Raw genomic sequence first — 21,877 nt, forward strand, 5'->3', positions numbered from 1 at the left:
ATTACCTACATACATACAAATTACAATACCCTTAAAGTCTTTTTTCTCCTTCCCCCTTTCATGTGGGTTGAGCTCAGGTCATCAGGCTTGTGTGGAAAATGCTTTTACCTACTCAGCCCATCTTGCTGTTGAAAACAGAACATTTCAGCCAACAGAAACTAGTTAAACATTGCCTTCGGTATTATATTTTGAAGCTACCATTACAGATCCTGCAGGGGAGGCAAAGGTGATCCACTATGCATGAAGGAGTGCGTGACATCGAGAGGCAGCTGGAGGCTCCTCAGGAGAACACGTAGTGTGCAGCATCACTTCACAGGACACAAATGAATGCCCACTGAACACACAGTCAGGTCTACAACCTCTAGGACAAGGTTCCACAGTGAGACAGCAGGGGATCCTTCACCACACTGAGGACGGACAGAGGGTGAAGGAAAGGGCTGACAGGGCTCTACCCTTCCAAACACCAGCTGCGCATTTTGATTAAGGACCTCAATAGTCTTTCCTCTCTCAGGGCAGTGATTCAGTTAAATGAATTTAACTGTAAATTTAAAAAGCAAACAATATCAAAGTGTAACGTACCAAATTTTGGCATTTGATGAACAGGGAACTGTTTAAAACTGTCTCCATCCCTTGACAGGTAAAGATGATTCAAGAGCATCATTGTGCCGGTCAACACTTGCTTGTTGCGTACTTTCTACAGGTTTCCATGTCTAAGAAGGCCTCAAACAGCCCCTCATAGGATTCTCTATCTTTCCTCCACTGAAGGGAAACCTGCCGATGGCATCTCATGGATTACCTCCCACTGACTACCCTGCAGTCACTATGTCCCACCAAGTATACCCACTCCAGGGACTAGTGCTTTACAAGTAAGTCAGCAAACTGTGCTCTCTTTTCTCCACCACTGCAAATAGAACATGCTGAATCAACCTATTTTTATTAGTACTTTTCATAGAAATATTCAACAACAGGAAAAATTTGTATAATGTTACAACACTAGAGATGTATACTTTGACTAGCTCTAATTCTCAAAATATTTTACCAACTGTGCCACAACTACAGTAAGAATGACCAAAAGAAAAATATTCCAGGACCTGGTAAGATGGCTCTGCTGGTCAGAAAGGCTACCAACCTAACTCCAATCCCCAGAGCTGACCTTTTTTTTTTTTTTTTTGGTTCTTTTTTTCCGGAGCTGGGGACCGAACCCAGGGCCTTGTGCTTCCTAGGCAAGCACTCTACCAAACCCCCAACCCCGAGAGCTGACCTTTAAAAATGTCAAATGCAGACCCTGGCTTCCCTAACACCACCGTTCCACAGTGAGATGGTAGGGAGGAAAATAACCTAGGGCTTGCAAGGCAGCCAGCATGGAGACCCTAGTCAACATACACCACCTCCTGGAAGCTTTGTGTGTGATCAGAGATTGCATGTGCGCACACACAGTGACCCAACTGTATGCTTTACAGATGCATGCGAGGCCCCGCTCTCCCATCACGTCAGCTGCCGAGCTCTCACCAGTAGATGTAGTAGTACTCGTGCATGCTGTAGAGCTCCAGCTCAAAGCCGCTGAGCAGGTACTGGATCATAATCCGCAGGCTGTGGTAGAGAACCCAAGTTCCTAAACAGGCCAGATGCTGTCGCTGAGGCTCCTGCTTCAACAACATAGTGTGGAGCGCTGCATCGACCTTCTCTGCCTGTCAAAATAATTTGTTACATTACGGTCAATTATGTAGACAGTGAGAAAACTTGAAAATATATCCCACACTCCAAAAAAGTATTCCTTTCAGATGTACTTCTGGGGAGGTTTACAAAGTTCTTACCCTGCAATACTAGACATTTACCCAAATTACTCCTCAAAATAAACATTCATTTTAATGCAAGACAAGGAGGTGGTACATGTTCGTAAACACGTAGCACCATCAGTCTATTCCAGAGGCCAAAGCAGGAGGATCCTGCGAGCCCAATGGCTAAAATACGCCTGAGGAAACAGGCCCTGTCTTAAAACAGACAAGCCTCAACTTGTGACCTCAGGTCTGTGGTGTTAGAGTGGGAACCACTGCTGGCCAGGAGTCACCTTTAACTTGCACATCAGGTAAACTTGCCCTGAAACCACAGTTCTCTACACATTTATCTTGATGACCAAAGACATGATTTAAGATGCTTACAAAGTATATTCTTCCATTTCTTCAAGAGCACTTTTCCTCTGGAGCATAAAACTGCTAAATCTTAAGTTATATCAGAGAGAACTGCTTTTCAGAAGCTAAAGGCTGTCTCACACTCCCCAGCTGTGACTGCAGGTGGGCGCGCTCACGGAGCTTGCTGTTCTCGTAATCTAGGACTTGGTGAATTTTACAGACAGACATCTGGCTCTTACCTCATCTTGCAAGGTAGCAAACTCTTCAAGAATGTGACCAAGTTTGTCTCTCTGCCGAGCCCTGTTATGGCCATGGATCTGAACAAGACTACAAAATGGCTGTAACACACAGACAACTTAGTAACTGTCAACACAAACTTTCTTTTTCCGAAAAGAAACAATATGCCAAGTTCTTAACTCTTGTTTAAATGCATGCACACACGCAGGGACATGCACAATTACACTGCTGATGCTTCTTACACAGGTGCCCATTTTTAAAGACGTCAACATCAGAATTTATAAGTGGGTGGAAAAAGGTAGCTTTTTGTGAAATATGATTTCCCATGGCAAAAAGTACACTACTTCATTCAATAATTGTCCTGCGATTTCTCTTCTACTTATTTTAAAGTAAGTCAAGATTACAATGCTCATGTTTTTGTGATGGTTGAGTCACGGCTCCTACCTCTGGCTCTCCTATTCCTAAGGATCTAAAACACAGCATCCTGTAGAAGCCGGGACACTATACTAATCCAACAACAGACACGTAGTGTGCAGCCTGCATTTAGGAAATGTGACTGGCTTCTCTGAAACAGAACAGAGCTTGGGTTGGTAAGCTCTGACAGGCTGTCTTTGCCACAGCAACTGTTTTAGAATAGTTAAGAGGTACAGAGGGCATCTCTCATCTGAAAACTCAAATAACTAGAAATAAATAACTAGATAAATAAATAAATCAAGACAGAGTCTGATGTAGTCCAAGGTGGCCTTGAACTCACTATGTGGCTGAGGGTGAGTGATCCTGAAGTGGTGATCCCCTGGCCATTTCCTGAGTGTTAGCATAAAAGGCAAGTATCACCAAGTCCAGTTTTCAAAAATTTTCTGAGTATCAAGATAACACTAAAACCCCATACTCGGGAACATGCTGGATTTCAGGTTTTTGAAACAGGGATGCTCAACCCACAAATTCTATGCAAATATTCCAAAATCTGAAACATTTTTAGTCCAAGTATTTCACATTTCATAAAAGTGACGCTCAGCCAGCATTAACATTTCACTCTTTAAAGAGGTAATTTTCAAAAAGTAAAACAATACCCCTGATGATAATAAAATGTTACATAAATAAAATCTAGTGTTCTTAGTCTTCCACCACACAATAGCCTTCATACTCACATTTGCATGCACACTTGTATGCACACGTGCATGCATACACTAGAGTTAGCCCCTAAAGAATTTCCTAATGGATTATTCTGAGAGAAGTGTTTATATAATTAAATAAGAATGACTGGTAACTTAAATCTACAAATCTGTATATTTTCCCAAACTGGAAAAAAAAAAGTTTAACAGTCTTAATTTATATAGAATCCTTTTCATTACCACAGTTCCAAGATAATCATATAGGAATGTTACAAAAAACTTTTTAAGGCCAAAAGTGAAGCTCGCATGTCCATTTATAAAGCATACTAGAGAACAAGAGAGCTATAATGTCTCATTTCTGGTCCTCACCAACAGTAGTAGTTATCTGAACATGTAAAGAGTACAGGCCATAAAGCCGCTTACTCAAGCAGTAAGAGGAGACAGAAATGTTAACGTATTCACTAGATGAGAACAAGAGATGTGAAATGAATAACACAAAAGAACTGAGCGGCATAATCTGCCAAGTAGCCATCATAACAACCCAAACTGCGGTTCTTACCCGAACACAGTGAGTAACAAAGGAGTCGATGCAGTCCTTAGCCTGGTGATTATTATACAGGCAACACCTGTAAAACAATGTTCACGTCACTAACATCAGACTGTGTAGCTTAGACAAAGAAGCAGTGATTACTACATGCTACTGACAGAGAAAACAACCAAATCCATGACTAGGCTGAGGAACACTAGCATGATGTTAAGCATTCCATAGTCCTGTGCTTTGCACACGTGTGTATACACATGCGTGTAGTGAGACCAGAACATCTAAAGCCCGTGTCTCCCGGGCCATCTGTCACTTCTACAATAATATCCTCTCATAATCTACAGAGAGCACTAAATTTCAAGAAAAAGCCTCATTTGCAACCAGAGATTGGAAAACACTGGACTTGTCTACTCTCCTTCTGAAGTGCTGTTTTTTCTCCTCACCTAACTGCCCCTTCCTCACAGTCTTTAAGGACCTGTCACCTAGTCCTGGAGTAGGCACAGAGGCTGAAAGATACCAGGATTTTAAAGACAAAGTGCATAGAGACCAGTGATGTGGGATCTGAGGCAACGAAAGAAAATCAGAAGAGATTTTCTCCTGGTGCCTTAATAGAACTCTGACAGAGATGAGCAATCTCACAAGCCTCAAAGAGAAGCAGAGCCCTGACCACACAACACAGAAGGTCAGGCAGCCAGGAGGTAGCAAAGCGGAACACCAGGAATAAGGCAAGTACTCATTGGAAGGAAGGAAGGAAGGAAGGAAGGAAGGAAGGAAGGAAGGAAGGAAGGAAGGAAAAAAGAAAAAGAAGCTAGAAGACTCTGTCTTTAATTGACAAATAATAAAATTGTAATGAAAAACCTCTCTGGCTCCTTAAATGATCTTCAAGCTGAAATCTAAGCAGCTGACAGAAAGATGCTCACAAACAACCTTTTGGAAGACAGAAGGCACTGCCTGACAACAGCAGAACCTGACGTGACACAGAAGTCACAAAGAATACCTGGAGGTGATCGGAAGACCTAGGGCATCAGCTATGTGTGCTGCTGGTTTATGCCAACTTGACACGAGCTGAAGTCCTTTTGAAAGATGAAACTTTGCCTGGGGAAAGCCCCCACCAAGTCAGCCTGTAGGCCTTTTCCAGCTCACGGTGGGTGGTGCCCCCTGGGCTGGTCCTGTGTGCTATAAGAGGGCAGGCTCAGCCTGAAGGAGCAGGCAGTGAGCAGTGTTCTCCACTTCCTCTCTGCATCAGCTCCTGCCTTGTTCTGCCCTGGTTTCCCTTATGTGATGGGAAGTGACCGGACAGTTGCAAGCGGAAATAAACCCTTCACTTCCCAGGTTACTCTGGTCACAGTGTTACCAAAGCAACAAAAGTCCTAGTGAAGGTGATGTAAAAGGAGAGAAGCAAGACAATGGCCAGACAAGCAGTAACATGGAAAATGATACGATCTGTAGACTTAACGGTGAGCTCTAGGTAAGACTGGCTAAAAGCCATGTGACTATTCTGGTAAAACTCCTGAAATCTTGAAAAGAAATGCTAGAGAGCCAGAGGAAATATTTGAATTACTTACAAAGAAAAATAAAAATAGAGAATTAAAACAGCACATGGTGGGATAGAACGCAGGGCCTTGTGTATGCAAGATCCCAAGTCTACCATGACTAGACATGGTGGTGTACACCTGTAATCCCAGAAATTGACAGGCAAAGGCAGAAGGAACTCAGTAAGTTCAAGGGCAGTGTGGTCTACATGTTGAAAAGCCATCACAAACACACACCCCGAATCAAAACCGTCACTACTAAGCTCCTCCTGCAGCCTGGTATCGGTTTCCCCTTGGTCTGATAGTTCACAGCAGCAGAACTACTGCTAGGGTTGCCACACTATGAACTTGGCCCTACACACAGCTGATTCTCACTATGCATGGTGACCATTTGATAAGGCTAGCCCTTACAGACGGCTCAGAGGGTAAACCTAAATTCGATCCTCAGAACCCACATGGGAGAAGGGGGAAAACAAATCCTGCAAGTTGTTCTTGAACCTCCTCTTCCATGCTATGGCATAGGGTTCACCCCCTCAACTCCAAGAAAGTTTTTAACACCATGGGCAATAAGTGAAAAGCAATGTTCGCAGAGGACACAGGGCCAGTTTTCTGCAGTTTTCTCTGGTCACATGTTTGGTATCTATTAGTAGAGTATAATCTTTTCCTGCTTTCCAGTGTTTTGTGACAACCACAATCAGTTATAGAACTCTCAGGGCTTCACGACCAAGTGTGAGAAGCTTGTACTGAAGTAGCATTCAGTGTTCTGTGCATTCCTAGTCTGCACAGATCTGCAAAGGTGGCACAAACAGTGGTCTGAAGGCTGCGAGCAGACCTGAGTGAACTCAATATCCATGAGGCAGATAATACGAGAAGCACTGTACAGTGTAGGTGATGAGAGAAGTGTCACACACAAATGACAAGATTGCAGCACTTCAGAGACAGGCATGCTAGGAGCTCAACAGAGGGCTCAAAACAAGCTAGACACACTAGTGATTAGTGCCCTCTGCAAGATCCGGTGTGTGTGTCAGACTACCAAAGGCTAGACTGTGAGAGAAGTAGCACTACTTATACTGTTTATTATTTATTCTGTTTTTCAAGAAAGAAAGGTTTCTCTGTAAACCTCGCTATCCTGAAACTCACTCTGTAGAGCAGGCTGGCTTTTAACTCCGGGATCCCCTCGCTCTGCCTCTAAATGCTGGGGTTAAAGGTGTGTGCCACCCACACCTGGATATTTACAGTGTAGAAGCATGACATCGCTTCAATCACTTTGGAGGGCAAGGTGAGAAAACGAAGTTGAGATGCATGCAGCTTTACGATTCAGAAGTATGGTTGTAAGTATATAGCTCACATGCAGAGACATAGTAAAGGTGCCATACAGCACCAATTTTAATACAGCAAAACATAAAGCACGGACATCCAACTGTAGAACAGCAAGAAAACCACAGAATGTTACAGTGTGGATTTTCAAAAACTTCAAGTTTTGCATCTAACTGTTATGCTCATTTGCATGGGAATGTATTCCCAGCACTGGAGAGGTAGGGGCACAAGGATTGAGAGTTCAAACGCAGCCTACATGAAACTGTTTGAAAACTACAAAACAGTTTGACACAGGTTACCTTTGAAAAAATATTAAGATTCAAATGAGAAAAATAAATGAAAGTGTCAAATGTATAAATAGCTTTAAAAGAACCATCGGTCTAAGCTGCAGACTGAGGAAAGGATGAGGGGGGCAGGGGAGGAGACAAGAGCAGGGGGAGGGGTCTCCAGGTCTGAGTCCCAGATCTCACTGATCTCCACAGTGAGTCCAGGACAGACAAAGCTACACAGGAGGCCCTGTCTCAAAACCAAATCCTAAGATTTCATTTGCCCTCTGTTGTATTCTCATATTCATATTCTCTCTCTCTCTCTCTCTCTCTCTCTCTCACACACACACACACACACACACACACACGCCCCTCTCTCACACCCACGTTCTGTTGCCAAGGTCTTTTTGGCTGTGACACGAAGCAGATAGGAAGCAGATAACACAGCCAATTTCTAGTGAGAAAATTTTAGATTTGCCAAAATAAAGATAATTTTCTTAATATTCTAACTCAAAAATATGTATTTTCCATGTTATTCACGTCGTTAACATGTAATGGATTTATTTAGTAGTACTTTTAAATGAAATAAAAATACTTTTCTTTTTTTTTTTTTTTTTTTTTTTTTCTTCTTGGAGCTGGGGACCGAACCCAGGGCCTCGTGCTTGCTAGGCAAGCGCTCTACCACTGAGCTAAATCCCCAACCCCCATAAAAATACTTTTTAAGTACTGTTTTAACTTCAAAATCGGCACAAATGTAATGCAAGCTATTAGTTTCTTTAATTTTAGAACAAACAGCAGAAGAACTGCTGCTTCCATTAAAAAAAAAAAAAAAAAAAAAAAGAGGGCTGGAGAGATGGTTCAGGGGTTAAGAGTACTGACTGCTCTTCCAGAGGTCCCGAGTTCAATTCCCAGCAACCACATGGTGGCTCACAGCCATCTGTAGTGGGATCTGGCGCCCTCTTCTGGTGTGTCTGAAGACAGCTACAGTGTACTCACTCACATACATGAAGATACCGCCCCCCCCCCCCCGCCCCTGCCACCGCTGCCTCCAATGTGTTTATTCAGTGTGACTCACAAGGCCCAAGCCTAGGACCCTTTCAGCTGCTTGGTCCATTCGAAAACTCTACCCATGCAGGGGCCATCTCAGCCACTCAAGCGCCTGCCAAACACCATCACCTCCAAAATGAAGGAGACAGCAGAGAGGGCCAGCTCCCTGTGTCTTTCTTCACATGACAGACAGCCTGACAGCCTGATGACTGCTACTTCTCAAAGGCCCCATTCTCCTCAGTAGTGTTGTGGGTTGCCCTGGAGTTTCTGTATTTTGATCACAGTAGCGTCACACACAGGGTTGCAGTGCCAGCACATGATTCTTGAAGAGACACAGATAAAGACATTTTGCCCTAAACAGCAGCACACTCATGTAGAGGAGAACGCACTAGAACTTCCAAACTAGAAAAGAAAACGGGAAATTAAACAGCACCATCAACCCAGAAAACAAAAGAGTAGAATAAAGAAAATAAACAGTAAGCAGAAGAATTAGTAAAATACCATGTTTCAATAAACAGTACAACAAGCAGCTGAGCAGAGCACAGAGCACACTTCTGAAGTGACAAGAAGACAGGTCTGCAGAAGGGCCAGCCTGCCTCCACCTTAGCCTCCTATGGTGAAGCCCAGCCAGGCTCACTGCTGCTTAGGATGTACCTCAGGGCCTGCTCCACCCACCAGGGTTCCCAGCTCAGGAGTAGCCGCCTGCCTTTGCTCCGGGAGGCCATCATGACTAGTTTGTTATGCTCATGCTCTGCTGCTCTAACACCACCTACTTCAGCACCAAGTCCTGCGTTTGGAAACCCTCTACCCCTGAGACCCTGAACCATGTCACACACCTTTAATCCCAGCACTCACAGCAGAGGTGGGGGGGTCTGTGAGTTCAAGGCCAGCCTGATCAAAGTGAGTTCCAAGACAGCCATATCTACACAGAGAAACCCTACCTTGAAGAAACAAAGCAAAGCAAGACAGAGCAAAGCAAAGCAAAAATATGTCTTCCTCAGTGTCTGGGGTTGCCCTCCACACCCTGACTTAGGGTAGACAGCTGGATGGCCTGTTCTGGGTGCACCTTTCTAAAAGCTTGTTTGGATGATTGTGGATTTGGTCTTTCTACTTTCAATTTTCAGGTTTAACATTTATTTGTACATACAGAGATTTGAACGATGAAAAACAAGACAAACGTTAATAGGAAAGCAGGGCTGGTAATATTCGGCATGAAATGGTGGTGCACAAAGCATTAAGCATAGCGTGGGACAGAACACAGTCCTAGTTTAACTCTGTTCATCAGGAAGCTGCATGGATAGAGCAGCCAAGATTAACACAAAACAGGATTTCATACAAAACATCTGGAAGACGAATTTCACTCAGAATTATTACACACACACACACACACACACACACACGTACATACACGCACGTACACACACACACACACACGCACACGCACACGCACCTACACCCATCCATGAATATGTAGTCACATACAGTTTGGAATCAGGCACATCTAGGGAGAGAGAAACAAATAACCCAATTCAACTGAACAGATGGACACCAACTGAATTCGAAGAATAGGATTTTTTTCTTATGTATGTTACAGACTCGAAAATCAGTTACACACTTAACCATATAATAAATAAAACTAAACAGTAGACTTTACAAGCAAGATCTGATCATAATTTGGCAAAATCATAAACAAACAACAAATAGTTGTTCAGTATTTACTTAAAATTTAAATACTTAAAAGACGACCTTTGAACCTTTTTAAAATTTTATACTATTTTTAGAAAGCAATACAGAGTACTGAATATAAAGCAAAATTATATTCACCTACAGTAGCTCATTTTTAAAGTAAATGTTTCAAACAAATCTCTCTGAAGGCAACAATGTCAAAAGTCTATTCTAAAACATTTCATCAAGGAAGTTACTCCTAAAGTCCCTGCTCAACTTTTGAGCCCAGGGGCAGAAAAAGCTTAAATCCTTAACACACACCCTTGGAAACAAGTCAGAGTCACTTCTGAATAGGGAAGGAAAAGAAAGCAGTGATGAGGGCAGTGACCGGAGACTAAAGGAGGGAAGGGAAGAACATGGAATCTGCCACACTCGTCAGAGACAGGGTTCTACAGCCTAGATGAGCAGGCTTCATCTTTAGGAGCTTGTCCCAGGAGACGGAGCGGACAGGAGCAGACAAATGGACTGGCAGGCCAGTTTCCCATCACAGGCAGTGTTAATGTGGCAAGCGGTCTAAGGAAAAGTACCAGCAGGTGCACTACATCACCTCCCTATAATCTCCACGTTTAAACATGGAGGGAAGCCACTCTGAGAGAGGTTAGGAAGCAGAGGATCTGAATGAGCAATCCAGAGGAAAACTATCTTGGCCAATAAACACCCTCTCGAGTTAATGTGAGATTCATCACTTGTCACAGGGGAGCTTAACAACTCCTACTGGTCATAGTGTCCCAATGTGAGCTTTTATTTCTTCCTATATCAGTATTGGATGAAGTGGAAATTTTATAGTTTTTTTAGAATTTGATCTAGCTCTTGTAACTACATAAGGGGCTGAAGAAAAGGCTCAGCAGGAAGAGAGCTTGCTGGGCAAGCATGAGGACTGAGTGCTGTTTCACGGCACCCACACAAAAGCCAGGCATGGCTACTCACACTCCCTGTGTTGGGAATAGAAGTCTGGAGGCTGGCTGACCACTAACCTAGACAAAAATGGAGAGCTCCAGATTCAATGAGAGACTGTCTCACAGGGATAGAGTGGAAAGCAGGAAAGGAAGGATGTGCGGTACTCTCCTCTCTCTCCTCTTCTCTCTCCCTCTCCCCCATTCAATCACTACATCACCAAATCTGCGTTGTCTCTGCCCTGCCCTTCGTTCACCCATCCGCATACACAGCTCTCCACTCTTTCTCATCACCAGTTCCCCTCCTTCTATATTCCATTTCCCTCTTAAATACCTGAGTAGCTTCCCACTCAACACAAACCTTATCTGAACATCCAAGATGTGTGAGTGTAGCCTACACCATCTACCCTGCCCTTCTTCACTCCTTCAGCAAACATTTACTGGGTGTTTACTACTTGCCAGCCTCAGCTGTAGCCCTCACATTGTGTCTCTGAAGCTTGTGCTCTAATTGGAGAGAGCAGCATAGTAACAAAGCAGGAAACTGAGAGAAACAGGGACTGAGGGTAGGCGTTAACTGGAGCAAGGTGCCCAGGGAGGCACACACGAGGGAGACACTGCACAGACAAGGCAGTGGCTGCAGAGCACCATGGCCCCCATCCTTCACCCCTTGTAAAGACCAGCAGGTGAGAGAACCCACACACTTCCAAAACAGCAAGAAAGCCAGGCAGACTGAGGCAGATGGGACAGCAAAAGCAGTAAGAGGAGGCTACAGGCGCAGGCAGAGGACAAGGGTCTAGACCAAAGCACACCAAGCTTTCTAGGCAGTCACAAAGACCATTCATGAACAGAACATGAACATGAAGGGGAATGGCAGCTGTTATCTCCAGCCTCCTTTATCCCTGGGAGGAACTCCTGAGCTTGAAACCTACACTATATGAAGAGCTTCCCACAGACCTGAACGAACGGCAGTGGAGTGCACGGTACGCCCGAGCTGCTTCCTTTCCATGTCCTGCTGGCCTACAGCACTGCTGGCTTCTCCTGGCAACATCTCTAAATACACTGACATGAATACTGACCTATTTCCTAGAAACCCAGACATAAACAATGACCACACTTTTACATGTCATGGGTTTGACTTACTCAACAACTCAGTGAGAAAGTTAAACTACTGGTCACCATTCCATGTATGAAAATGCATTTCCTTTCTCATGGTTTTACAAATGCGAGGTTCTCTGTGTGAAATGGAGACTCAGTGCTTTCCTCACTGTTGGGGGAAAAAAAGCCCTAGTCATACAGGGCAAAACAAAACAGCTCAGATGATGGCTGATGCCCTCACCCAGCCTCTATGACAAGGAGAGCGATCTGCACAGAACTGACACGTGTATATGAAGACTGGTCTAAGAGGCCTTCATCTCTAAGAGGTGCAGAGTAGCTGACCTAGCCCGTCTGGTAGCACTTACTTGGGGGAGAGCACCGGAGGACTGACGAAGGACCGGAGGGCATCTTTCACCATGTCTTGCATGAGATGAGTCCCAAAGACTTTTTTGTTATCCACGAGGAAAGTAGTCTTAAAATAAGCATCAGACATATCCGTGCATTACTACCATTGCCATATGCAGCCATCACACTGAAACATGCACTTCCTGTAAATACTACAGAATATAAACGACTTAAAATACAAAAACAGGGAGACACTTTTTTTATAAATCAGTTTGCAAATCCTTACTTCTTTTAATTTTTATGCTGTGTGTCTGAATGTGTGTGTCTGTACCACACACATGCTTGCATGTCAGTGGAGGTCAGAACAGGGAGTCAGGTCTTCTGTGATGGGAGTTACAGATGGTTAAGAGCTGACATGTGGGTGCTGGGAGTCCAACTTGGGTCCACTGGAAGAGCAGCCAGGGCTCTTAACTACTGAGTCATCTCTCCAGCCCTCACGAATCTTTCTTTATTCAAGGCACATTTTGATACAGATTAAATAGCATGTAAAAGTGTAAATATCCCAAGTCAAGAAGGATAATGTTGAGCTGAAGTAGTGGGATCACAACAGACCTCTGCTAAATACTGCCCATCCTACTACTCAGTTATTTGGTGACATTTGCCTCTCAGTAAGAGCTTATATAGTGGAAGCCTATATTCGAGCAGACCCATCTAACCAGCTGCAGCGACTCATCAATCACTTGCCAATACTGCAGTGTGGGAGAGCCCTCAACCTCTCCCCATTCTTTGTCCCCTTCAAGACTGGTTTTGCTCCTTGAGTTCCTCATCTTTTCCACAGACAGTTTAGAGTCTGACAGCTACCCAAGCTCACACTGTCGTTCTGAATGACATTACTACCAATGTACAGATCAGTCTGGGGAAATGTAACGACTTAAACATCGATCCCTCCAGTTTATAAAAAGGTTCCTGTCTCCTCCGACTTGACATGTTTCTGGTGTCTCGATCCTAAGCAGAGGCTCTCTTGTGCGAGCTGAGGCTTCTCACTTATGCTGCTGCACACAGCACTTTGAACTTTAAAGAGAGTCCAACTCTCCTGAGAGGCTTCATGGGGCAGCACACAGAAACAGACGCAGACAGACCCACAACCAAATAGCAGGCAGTGCTCGAGGTACCTTGTGGGTGAGTGGGGGACCTATAGAGTCAACTGACATGGGCCTGTATGGGCTCACAGAGACAGAGCCACCAACCGAAAAGCACGCAGGGCTGGACTAGGCTCCCTATAGCTTTGTAGCCGATGTGCACCTTAGTCGTCATGTGGGTCTGCTATCAACTGGAGGCTGCCTACCACTGCATTCTGTGCCCCTAACTGGACTACCTGGTAAGGCCACAGTGGGAGAGGATGTGCTTAGGCCTAGTGTGCCTGGATGTTCTAAAATAGGGTGGTACCCAAAGGGGTCTTCCCCTTCTCTGAGGAGAAGGGGACTGGATGATGGGGGGAATGGATTTTTAGGCTAGGACTAGGAGGAGGGGTATTCAGGGCATGGCAAAGGTGACGACAACTGGGTTGTAAAGGAGAGAAAACACATGACCCAAGTATAGACGTCAGAGGACAGCTGTGTTGTTCTGGGCATGGAACGAGTGTCCCGGTGTGCATGACAAACACCTTTGCTCACCCAGTCATCTCACTGGCACGACAGCACTAGATTAAAACTCTCATTGTTTACTGTAGGTGCATGGAAATCACTTTTTACACTCATCTTACTAATTCGTCCACTCTTTCTAACACGTTCTTTGTAGACTCCCTGGCATTCTACATAGAAACTCTGTTGTCCTTATGTAGGATTTTCTGTACAGACCTTTATTAAAAGTGTTATCTTCTACTTCTGGTTTTTAAAACCACAAATTAACACATTTTTCTTAATTTACTGAGCTTTCCAATCGGATGGTAAAGTACGTGAAGTCTCAATGCTGAGCCCCACTGGTCTCATCCCCGGGACTAACCCACTGGTCATGAAGTAATCAGAGCTCGCTACAGTCCGGGCTTCAGTCTGCCATGGCTTACTTTCTGTTCTGAGGGACACTTCAGTGGTGCCCCATGTTTGTGATGTCAGTTTGGCTTTGTTGCTGAGTTAATATTGGCCTCAGACCCTAACTGCTCTGTCCTTTCTAGTTTCTGAAAGGGACTATGTTGAACTGGCTTGGAATCGTCATTGTTGGAAGGTTTTGACTACGATTTCAATATACTCAACAGATGCAGGGTTGCTCACACTATGCTTAAGTCTTAGGAGCCTGTCCTGACAGCGCATGTTATTTAGTCTAAGGGCTTTTATAGCTTGCACAACACCCTCACATTACTCTTATAATTATCCAATCTTCCTGTTGTCTCTAAGCAGCCTTCAGGTGCACTGGCCTTCTCTACTGTCTGGTTCCTGTCTTACTGATCTCTGCTCTGACCTTTGCTATTTCCTTTTCTTTCCCACTCAATTTGTCCTTTTATTTCTTAAGTTGGAAGGTTTTTTTCTGGTTGTAGAGCTTCTGAGGTCTGTTTCGTGGCCCATCAGTACACTTGTCAGGATTTCCCTGAGTGGGGGGGCACAGCTCAGTAGTGTAGGACTCGCACATCAAGTGCAAGCGAAGACAAAATGAAACCCAATGTAGTTATCACTGCAGCACCTCTAAGAGCATCTGCTTTTTGTTCATCAATAAAATAGTAGAACTTACTTGTAACAGAGATCTTGAAAGAACACATGGTGACTGTTCACTAAATTCACAGAAAAAATCCTGATAGATACACAGAGAAAAAGAGGTATCATTAACAGATTAAACAAAAGCCAAAGATGTCTGCATATAAAGTATCTATTTTTGGAAATAATATTCTACTATTATTAAAATAAGATAAAGAATTACAGAACAGTTATATAGAAAATGTCCAATTATACCAATACATTAACTTTAGAATCTACAAAACCTCTTCAGGAACCAAACAAAAGAATAATGTGCTCATCACATTCCATTTGTACACCAAGAAAATGATCTTAACAACAACTGAGGACAGAACGTGAGCTCCCAGTTAAAACAAGAGAGTGTGCATGCTAGCTGGAAAGAGTCCGGAAGTTTAGAGGATGCACTGCTCTTGCTGAGGACTGACCATGGTTCCCAGAACCCACATTAGGCAGCTCACAACCTCAACTGCTTCTTACTCCAGTTCCAGAGGGGGACACCTCGGGCCTCCACAGACACATACGCTCATGTGCACACACCCACACAGACAACACAGCATGTAACAACAGAGACACACCCTAAAAAGGAAGGAAGGAAGGAAGAGGAAGGAAGGAAGGAAGGGAGGGAGGAAGGGAAGGAAGGAAGGAAGGGAGGGAGGAAGGAAGGAAGGAAGGGAGGAAGGGAGGAAGGAGGAAGGAAGGAAGGAAGGAAGGAAGGAAGGGAGGAAGGAAGGAAGGAAGGAAGGAAGGAAGGAAGGAAGGAAGGAAGGAAGGAAGGGAGGAAGGGAAGGAAGGGAGGGAGGGAGGGAGGGAGGAAGGAAGGAAGGAAGGAAAGAAGGAAGGAAGGGGAGGGGGGAGGGAGGAAGGAAGGAAGAAAGGAAGGAAGAAAGGGAGAGAGAGGGGAGGGAAGGAGGGAGGGAGGGAAGAAGGAAGGAAGGAAGGAAGGAAGGAAGGAGGAGGAAGGACGAAGGGAGGAAGGAAGGAAGGAAGGAAGGAAGGAAGGAAGGAAGGAGGGGAGGAGGGAGGAAAGAAGGAAGGGAGAGAGGAAGGGAGGGGGGAAGGGAGGAAGGAAGGAAGGAGGGAGGAAGGAAGGAAGAAGGAAGGGAGGAAGGGAGGAAGGAAGGAAGGAAGGAAGGAGGGAGGAAGGAAGGAAGGGAGGAAGGGAGGAAGGAAGGAAGGAAGGGAGGGAGGAAGGGAGGAAGAGAGAGGAAGAGAATTAGTAACCAGGTAACTGGATTCATAGTAGATTAATACCAAGAAATATGGGTTCCTATAGGAGGAAAAAGACAAGAAAATATACAAAACCCATTACACTTACAGACTGAGAAACACTGGCTAATTTTCTAGCTCATTTTTCTGAAGCTACCAGTTTTTTTATGTATGAATTTTAGTATCTGAAATTGTTAGATAGTTATATGGCACTGGAATGGGAGGGAGGGTAGTCATCTAACTCCCGCCTACTTTAAGCAATGCTTTCTCTCCTTTAACTGCTATTCCCTCTGGTTGTGAGGCCTAGAAGGAAACACTGTGCATTCCTGTAGTGTCAACTCCTTTTAGAGAAAATAAACAACCCTCTACCCTCAGTTACACTCAGTCTTTACAAACAATCGTTCTAGTTCTTTGCTGACACCTCTTCATCCTGAATTGTACGTGTGGACACGCCTTGCTTTTCTTCAGCTACTTATACTCCATGTGTCTCAGTCAGGTCACTGTGGCTGCGGTGAAGCAACCGGACCCAAAGCCAGCTGGTTTATATGGCTCATGCTTCCACGTCATAGTCCATCACTGAAGGAGGCAGGACAGGACCTGGAGATAGGGGCTGATGCAGAGACCACGGAGGGGTGCTGCTCACTGACCTGCTTCCCCTGGCTTGCTCAGCCTGCTTTCTTATAGAACCCAGGACCACCAGCCCGTGGGTGGCACCACCCACAAAGGGCTGGGTCCTCTCTCATCAATCTCTAATTAAGAAAATGCCCTGCTGCTGGGTCTAACGTAAGCATTTTCTCAGATGAGGTTCCTTCCTTTCCGGTGATTCTAGTTTGTGTTGACACCATGTGTACACTCCACATGTTTCAGTGGGTATTCTACCACAGTCTACCTTCTGTGTAGGAGCACATAGTGGACGTATACCCTTAAACATTATAAAACCGACATGTAGAGGGTTGGCCTAATGAGCTTGTATTCTGATACAAGCTAATTTACAACCCCCAAAACTGTTTGCCCCAAAGACAAGGGAGTCTGCAAGTAAGACAGTGAGGGACTCTGCCCCTAGTTAATTTTGATTGGTAAATAAAGACGCCAGCAGCCAATAGCTGGAAAGAAGAGACATAGGTGGGATTTGGGTTTCCTGGGCTAGAGACCTCAATGAAGGAGAGAGGGGGACAGAGCAGCCAACGAATAGAGAAGCTAGAAGAGTCACCCTGGCCTCTAGGCTAAGACAGCATGGCCCAGAGGGTGCCTGGCTGGAGCTAAGAGCAGCCCAGCCCAGAGGAAGCATAGTAAGTAATGACTTGGGTTATAGATGGGAAAGTGGATTCCAACAACATGGAGGGTAGGCAGCTGCCCAGCTACTGTGCTGCCTAAGGCATGTTAAAATATAAGGCTCCATGCGTGTGTCCCGTGCCGGGCTATTTTTTTAGGGATATTTTTTTAAAGTACTATTTACAATACTGACATTCATGAAACCCACTGTTCTGGGGCTAAATGGCATTTACTTTACCCATCTCACAGGACGGATAGTCACCACTGAATATTTAAAATGTTTCTTGTTTCTCAAGTTATAAATAATACAACAAATACACTCTTGTGTATGTGTGAATGCATGTGTGTATAGGTGTTTGCGAGTGTGCACACAGCTGTGAATACGTGTGAAGGTGAGAACACTGGAGTTCCTCTTTGATGGCTCTCCACCCTACTTTCTGAAATGGGGTCTCTCACTGAGCCTAGCGTGTACCTTTCAGTCTGGCTTCTAAGCAAGCACCTCTGACCGCCCTGCACTTTACCCAACCTCAACAGTGACAGGTTTGCGTCCCAGGGGACAGACCGTTAGCCCTGTCCGGCCGTGCCTCCCTCCCTCCCTCCCTCCTTCCTTCCTAGCTCTCCACAGTTCCACAGCTCAGGCCTGGCTCCCTCTACTGAGGCCAGTCAGTCTGTCTGGGATGGAGGACAGGAAAGCCAAGCGGTTGCTCTGCTGCTGCACTGGCTCTAGGAATGAGTTACCCTGGATACAGGGACAGAGAGACGATGTAATGACGGATCGAAGTTAAACTGATCATCACTAGTCAATGTGTATGAGAAAGAGCAACAAATAAATATATGAAAAACAAAAAACTAGGAATACTGGGCGCATTAGGCCTAAGTATTAAGAAAAAAATCTGATTTATGCATACAATATTGTAGAAATATATGGGAACCAGCTGCTGTATTAACACTATTCTCAAAGCAAACCTTTTTTTGTTTAGTGCTGCTTGCTATGCTTTGTCTTGAGATAGGGTCTCTTTACACAGCCCAGGCTAGCCCATAACCCAAGCTGCTTATGCTTTGGTCTTCCTGGTGCTGGGATTCCTGCCTCTCACCCTGGAGTTCTGGCTCTGTTCTTCTTCCTACATGTTACAAAGTATGACGGCTTCCAATTATACAGATGTTTTTACTCAGTAAAGAAAGTACATGTTCTATAGCGTCACACACGAAGGTTATAAAGGCAAAACACTGAAAATTACCTAAATGCAATTTGATCTGAATAAACTAAAAAAAATTATACTATATAAGTTTATGGTTAGGATATGTCTTCAATATGTAGATAATGCATATCTACATTGTAATGCTGAGATAAAAAAGTACATTAGTTTTCTTTCGTTAGAACGATATACAGGCACCAAGCACCATGGCCCCACACTCATATGGAGGAGCAGGAAAAGCTACGCAAGGCAGGACAGGTTAAGTCTCAGTGATTCGGGAGGCTGGAGTGGGAGTCACATGTTCAAGGCCTGCTGAGCTACAGAGCCAGTCAGTGTCAGCCTGAGCCGCTCAAAGACAGCCTATTTCAAAGTAAAAACCATTTTACAGGGCTGGGGACACAGCATGGTAATAGAGGACTAGACACGCTCATTCCAGGCCCCAAGTCAATGCCCCCTATGATGTTTAAAAGGAAAGACTCTTTCCTATGTCCACACACGCATGCGTGCATGCGTCCGCCAGTCAGTCCCCTGAGCGACAAGTCTATCACTACACCAAAGTTCCAGAACATCATTTTATACTCACCAGGATACAATGTAAGTTTGGTAAGTTCACGACTTCACAGACAGTTTTTATCCTGTCTATTAATCTTGAGAAATAGTTGACCATTTCTTCTCTTTTAATTATTTTTGCATAGCGAGGGAAGGTGGGTGGAAGTAATCTCTGGTTAACAAGGGGCTCAAAACCCATCATAATTGGATGGTCTAAAGAACAGAAAGAGGAAAGTAACATTTCCATTTTTTTAAAATAAAAACTATTAAATATATAAAACCCAATTTTTAAAGGCATTTCCAAATTCTAATCACAAAAATCTGGTAAATTTTAAAACTTGCAGCTAATTTATGTAATGTATGCATAATTCTAATGAGATTCAGAGTGTACTTCCCAGCCCCATGGTGGTGGCTGAGGTTAGAGCTGAAGACTGCAGCAGCAGGACTTCAACAAAGGCCTGGGTTCCAAGATGACCCAGAGCTCCACTTTGAGAGGACGTCTAACTTCTGGAGCTGTCTGGATGACCACTAATGAATAATTTGCTAGCCAGTTCTAGTGGGAGACTTTGTGGAGTACAACAGAATGTGTGATCTGCACCCCTGAGCCGTCCTGCAAGGGTCAGGACAGCACAGATGCTGACCCTGCACTGAACAAAGATCCTAAAGCAAACCATCTGCTCTGGAGCGCACAGCAAAGCCGAAGGCCTGAGGACAGACGGAAGCGAGCATCTCATGGGCCACCGTCCACTCTCACACCTATTCCTTATACTGCACCATGTGACTCATCTCAAGTCTTTTAATGGAGAAGATTACAAGAGGAGACAAGAGAATCCCAGTGTAGAATCATAGTTACACTATCACTGTTCACACTAGTGTACACTCCAGCTCTTTCCCAACATGGAATCTGAAATGAGATACACAGCCCCCAAGAAGCAATTACACCATCTAGATCCAAGTCTCTGCTCATCAACGACCAAGCCGCACCCTTAGAATACAGTTTCAGATGTCAGTGAGAGAAAATTAAGGCTTCACGTTGCACTGTGAAGAATGAGAAACAAGACTGGCTGGCTGCAATACCCTGAGGAGCACTTTGCTGCTCTCAGGTCTCCCTCAGCCTTGCGCATGCTCCCCAAGCCTGGGTTTGCTTCCCTCCCAGCAGTTCCTTGTATGAATTATTCTTGTATGTGTCGGACACAGCTGCTGGTTCTTGGATGAAAACCCTTACCCCACAAGCTTTCCTCTCACCTCGCGCCTGTGCAGGGGGCATCTGTACCTGGCATCCCACACCACCCCAAAGGCACATCCCCACCACTGCCTCTCTCCTGATTCTACCTCTCTCATCCCCACCACTGCCTCTCTCCTGATTCTACCTCTCTCATCCCCACCACTGCCTCTCTCCTGATTCTACCTCTCTCATCCCCACCACTGCCTCTCTCCTGATTCTACCTCTCTCATCCCCACCACTGCCTCTCTCCTGATTCTACCTCTCTCATCCCCACCACTGCCTCTCTCCTGATTCTACCTCTCTCATCCCCACCACTGCCTCTCTTCTGATTCTACCTCTCTCATCCCCACCACTGCCTCTCTCCCTGATTCTACCTCTCTCATCCCCACCACTGCCTCTCTCCTGATTCTACCTCTCTCATCCCCACCACTGCCTCTCTCCTGATTCTACCTCTCTCATCCCCACCACTGCCTCTCCCCTGATTCTACCTCTCTCATCCCCACCACTGCCTCTCTCCTGATTCTACCTCTCTCATCCCCACCACTGCCTCTCTCCTGATTCTACCTCTCTCATCCCCACCACTGCCTCTCTCCTGATTCTACCTCTCTCATCCCCACCACTGCCTCTCTCCTGATTCTACCTCTCTCATCCCCACCACTGCCTCTCTCCTGATTCTACCTCTCTCATCCCCCCCACTGCCTCTCTCCTGATTCTACCTCTCTCATCCCCACCACTGCCTCTCTCCTGATTCTACCTCTCTCATCCCCACCACTGCCTCTCTCCTGATTCTACCTCTCTCATCCCCACCACTGCCTCTCTCCTGATTCTACCTCTCTCAGCAAACAGTGACTTAGCCTCACCACCCTGACGACAGCTAATGTCTCACTGTGGTGCCTCATCTAGTCTTCCCTCCATCAGTTAACAACTCTTAAGGATTCTAATTCCTACGACCTCCTGATGAACCTGCTCCCTTCCTTCACTCCAACATCATGTGTGACTGTTCCTTCAGTACATTAATCCTATGTATTGTCACCTCAATTTTCTATGGAAAATACAGCCTGACTTTTTACTATCATAAAAGTATTTCTCATATTTTATTCATGTGTATGGATGTGTGTCTGTATGAATTTATGTGAACCATATGTATTCAGAAGCCCAGAAGTCAGAAGATATGTTGGATCCCCTGAAACTGGAAGTACAGGAAGTTGTGAGCCACCATGTAAGGTGCCGGGAGTCAAACCCAGATCCTCTGCAAGAGCAGTCAGCACTTTTACCCTCCGAGCCATCTCTCTCACTCTCGTCTGCCCCAAGTTTTGTCCCCCCTCCTTTTTGTACAATATACAGTCCCAAGGGAGCACTGCAAGAGTTCAGGGTTTCCTAAGACTCAACGGAAAACTCTGATGGCATTTTGACTCTCTGAGAGCTGTTTTATGTGTATCAGTGTTTTATCTGCTTATATGCCTATGT

At 45.0% G+C, this 21,877-nt stretch overlaps 1 protein-coding gene and 1 long non-coding RNA gene across 4 annotated transcripts in view; one reads left to right on the top strand and one right to left on the bottom strand.

Moving 5' to 3' along the window:
• Positions 1–21,877, bottom strand: part of Naa35 (N-alpha-acetyltransferase 35, NatC auxiliary subunit) — a 53,808-nt gene that overhangs the window by 7,062 nt on the left and 24,869 nt on the right. For all 3 annotated transcript variants that reach the window (XM_032885053.1, XM_032885052.1, XM_032885054.1), the window contains 6 exons: positions 19,220–19,398; positions 14,961–15,020; positions 12,260–12,366; positions 4,038–4,104; positions 2,369–2,467; positions 1,510–1,688 (listed from right to left, as the gene is read on the bottom strand). In XM_032885053.1, coding sequence (XP_032740944.1) covers positions 1,510–1,688; positions 2,369–2,467; positions 4,038–4,104; positions 12,260–12,366; positions 14,961–15,020; positions 19,220–19,398 — 691 coding nt within the window. The remainder of the gene's footprint in view (positions 1–1,509; positions 1,689–2,368; positions 2,468–4,037; positions 4,105–12,259; positions 12,367–14,960; positions 15,021–19,219; positions 19,399–21,877) is intronic.
• On the top strand, positions 47–4,801 carry LOC116883807. The gene is made up of 2 exons (XR_004385791.1): positions 47–866; positions 2,331–4,801. It is a non-coding gene; the product is annotated as an uncharacterized LOC116883807 (long non-coding RNA).

Source organism: Rattus rattus, chromosome 14, assembly GCF_011064425.1.
Source record: "Rattus rattus isolate New Zealand chromosome 14, Rrattus_CSIRO_v1, whole genome shotgun sequence".
Lineage (NCBI taxonomy): Eukaryota > Metazoa > Chordata > Mammalia > Rodentia > Muridae > Rattus > Rattus rattus.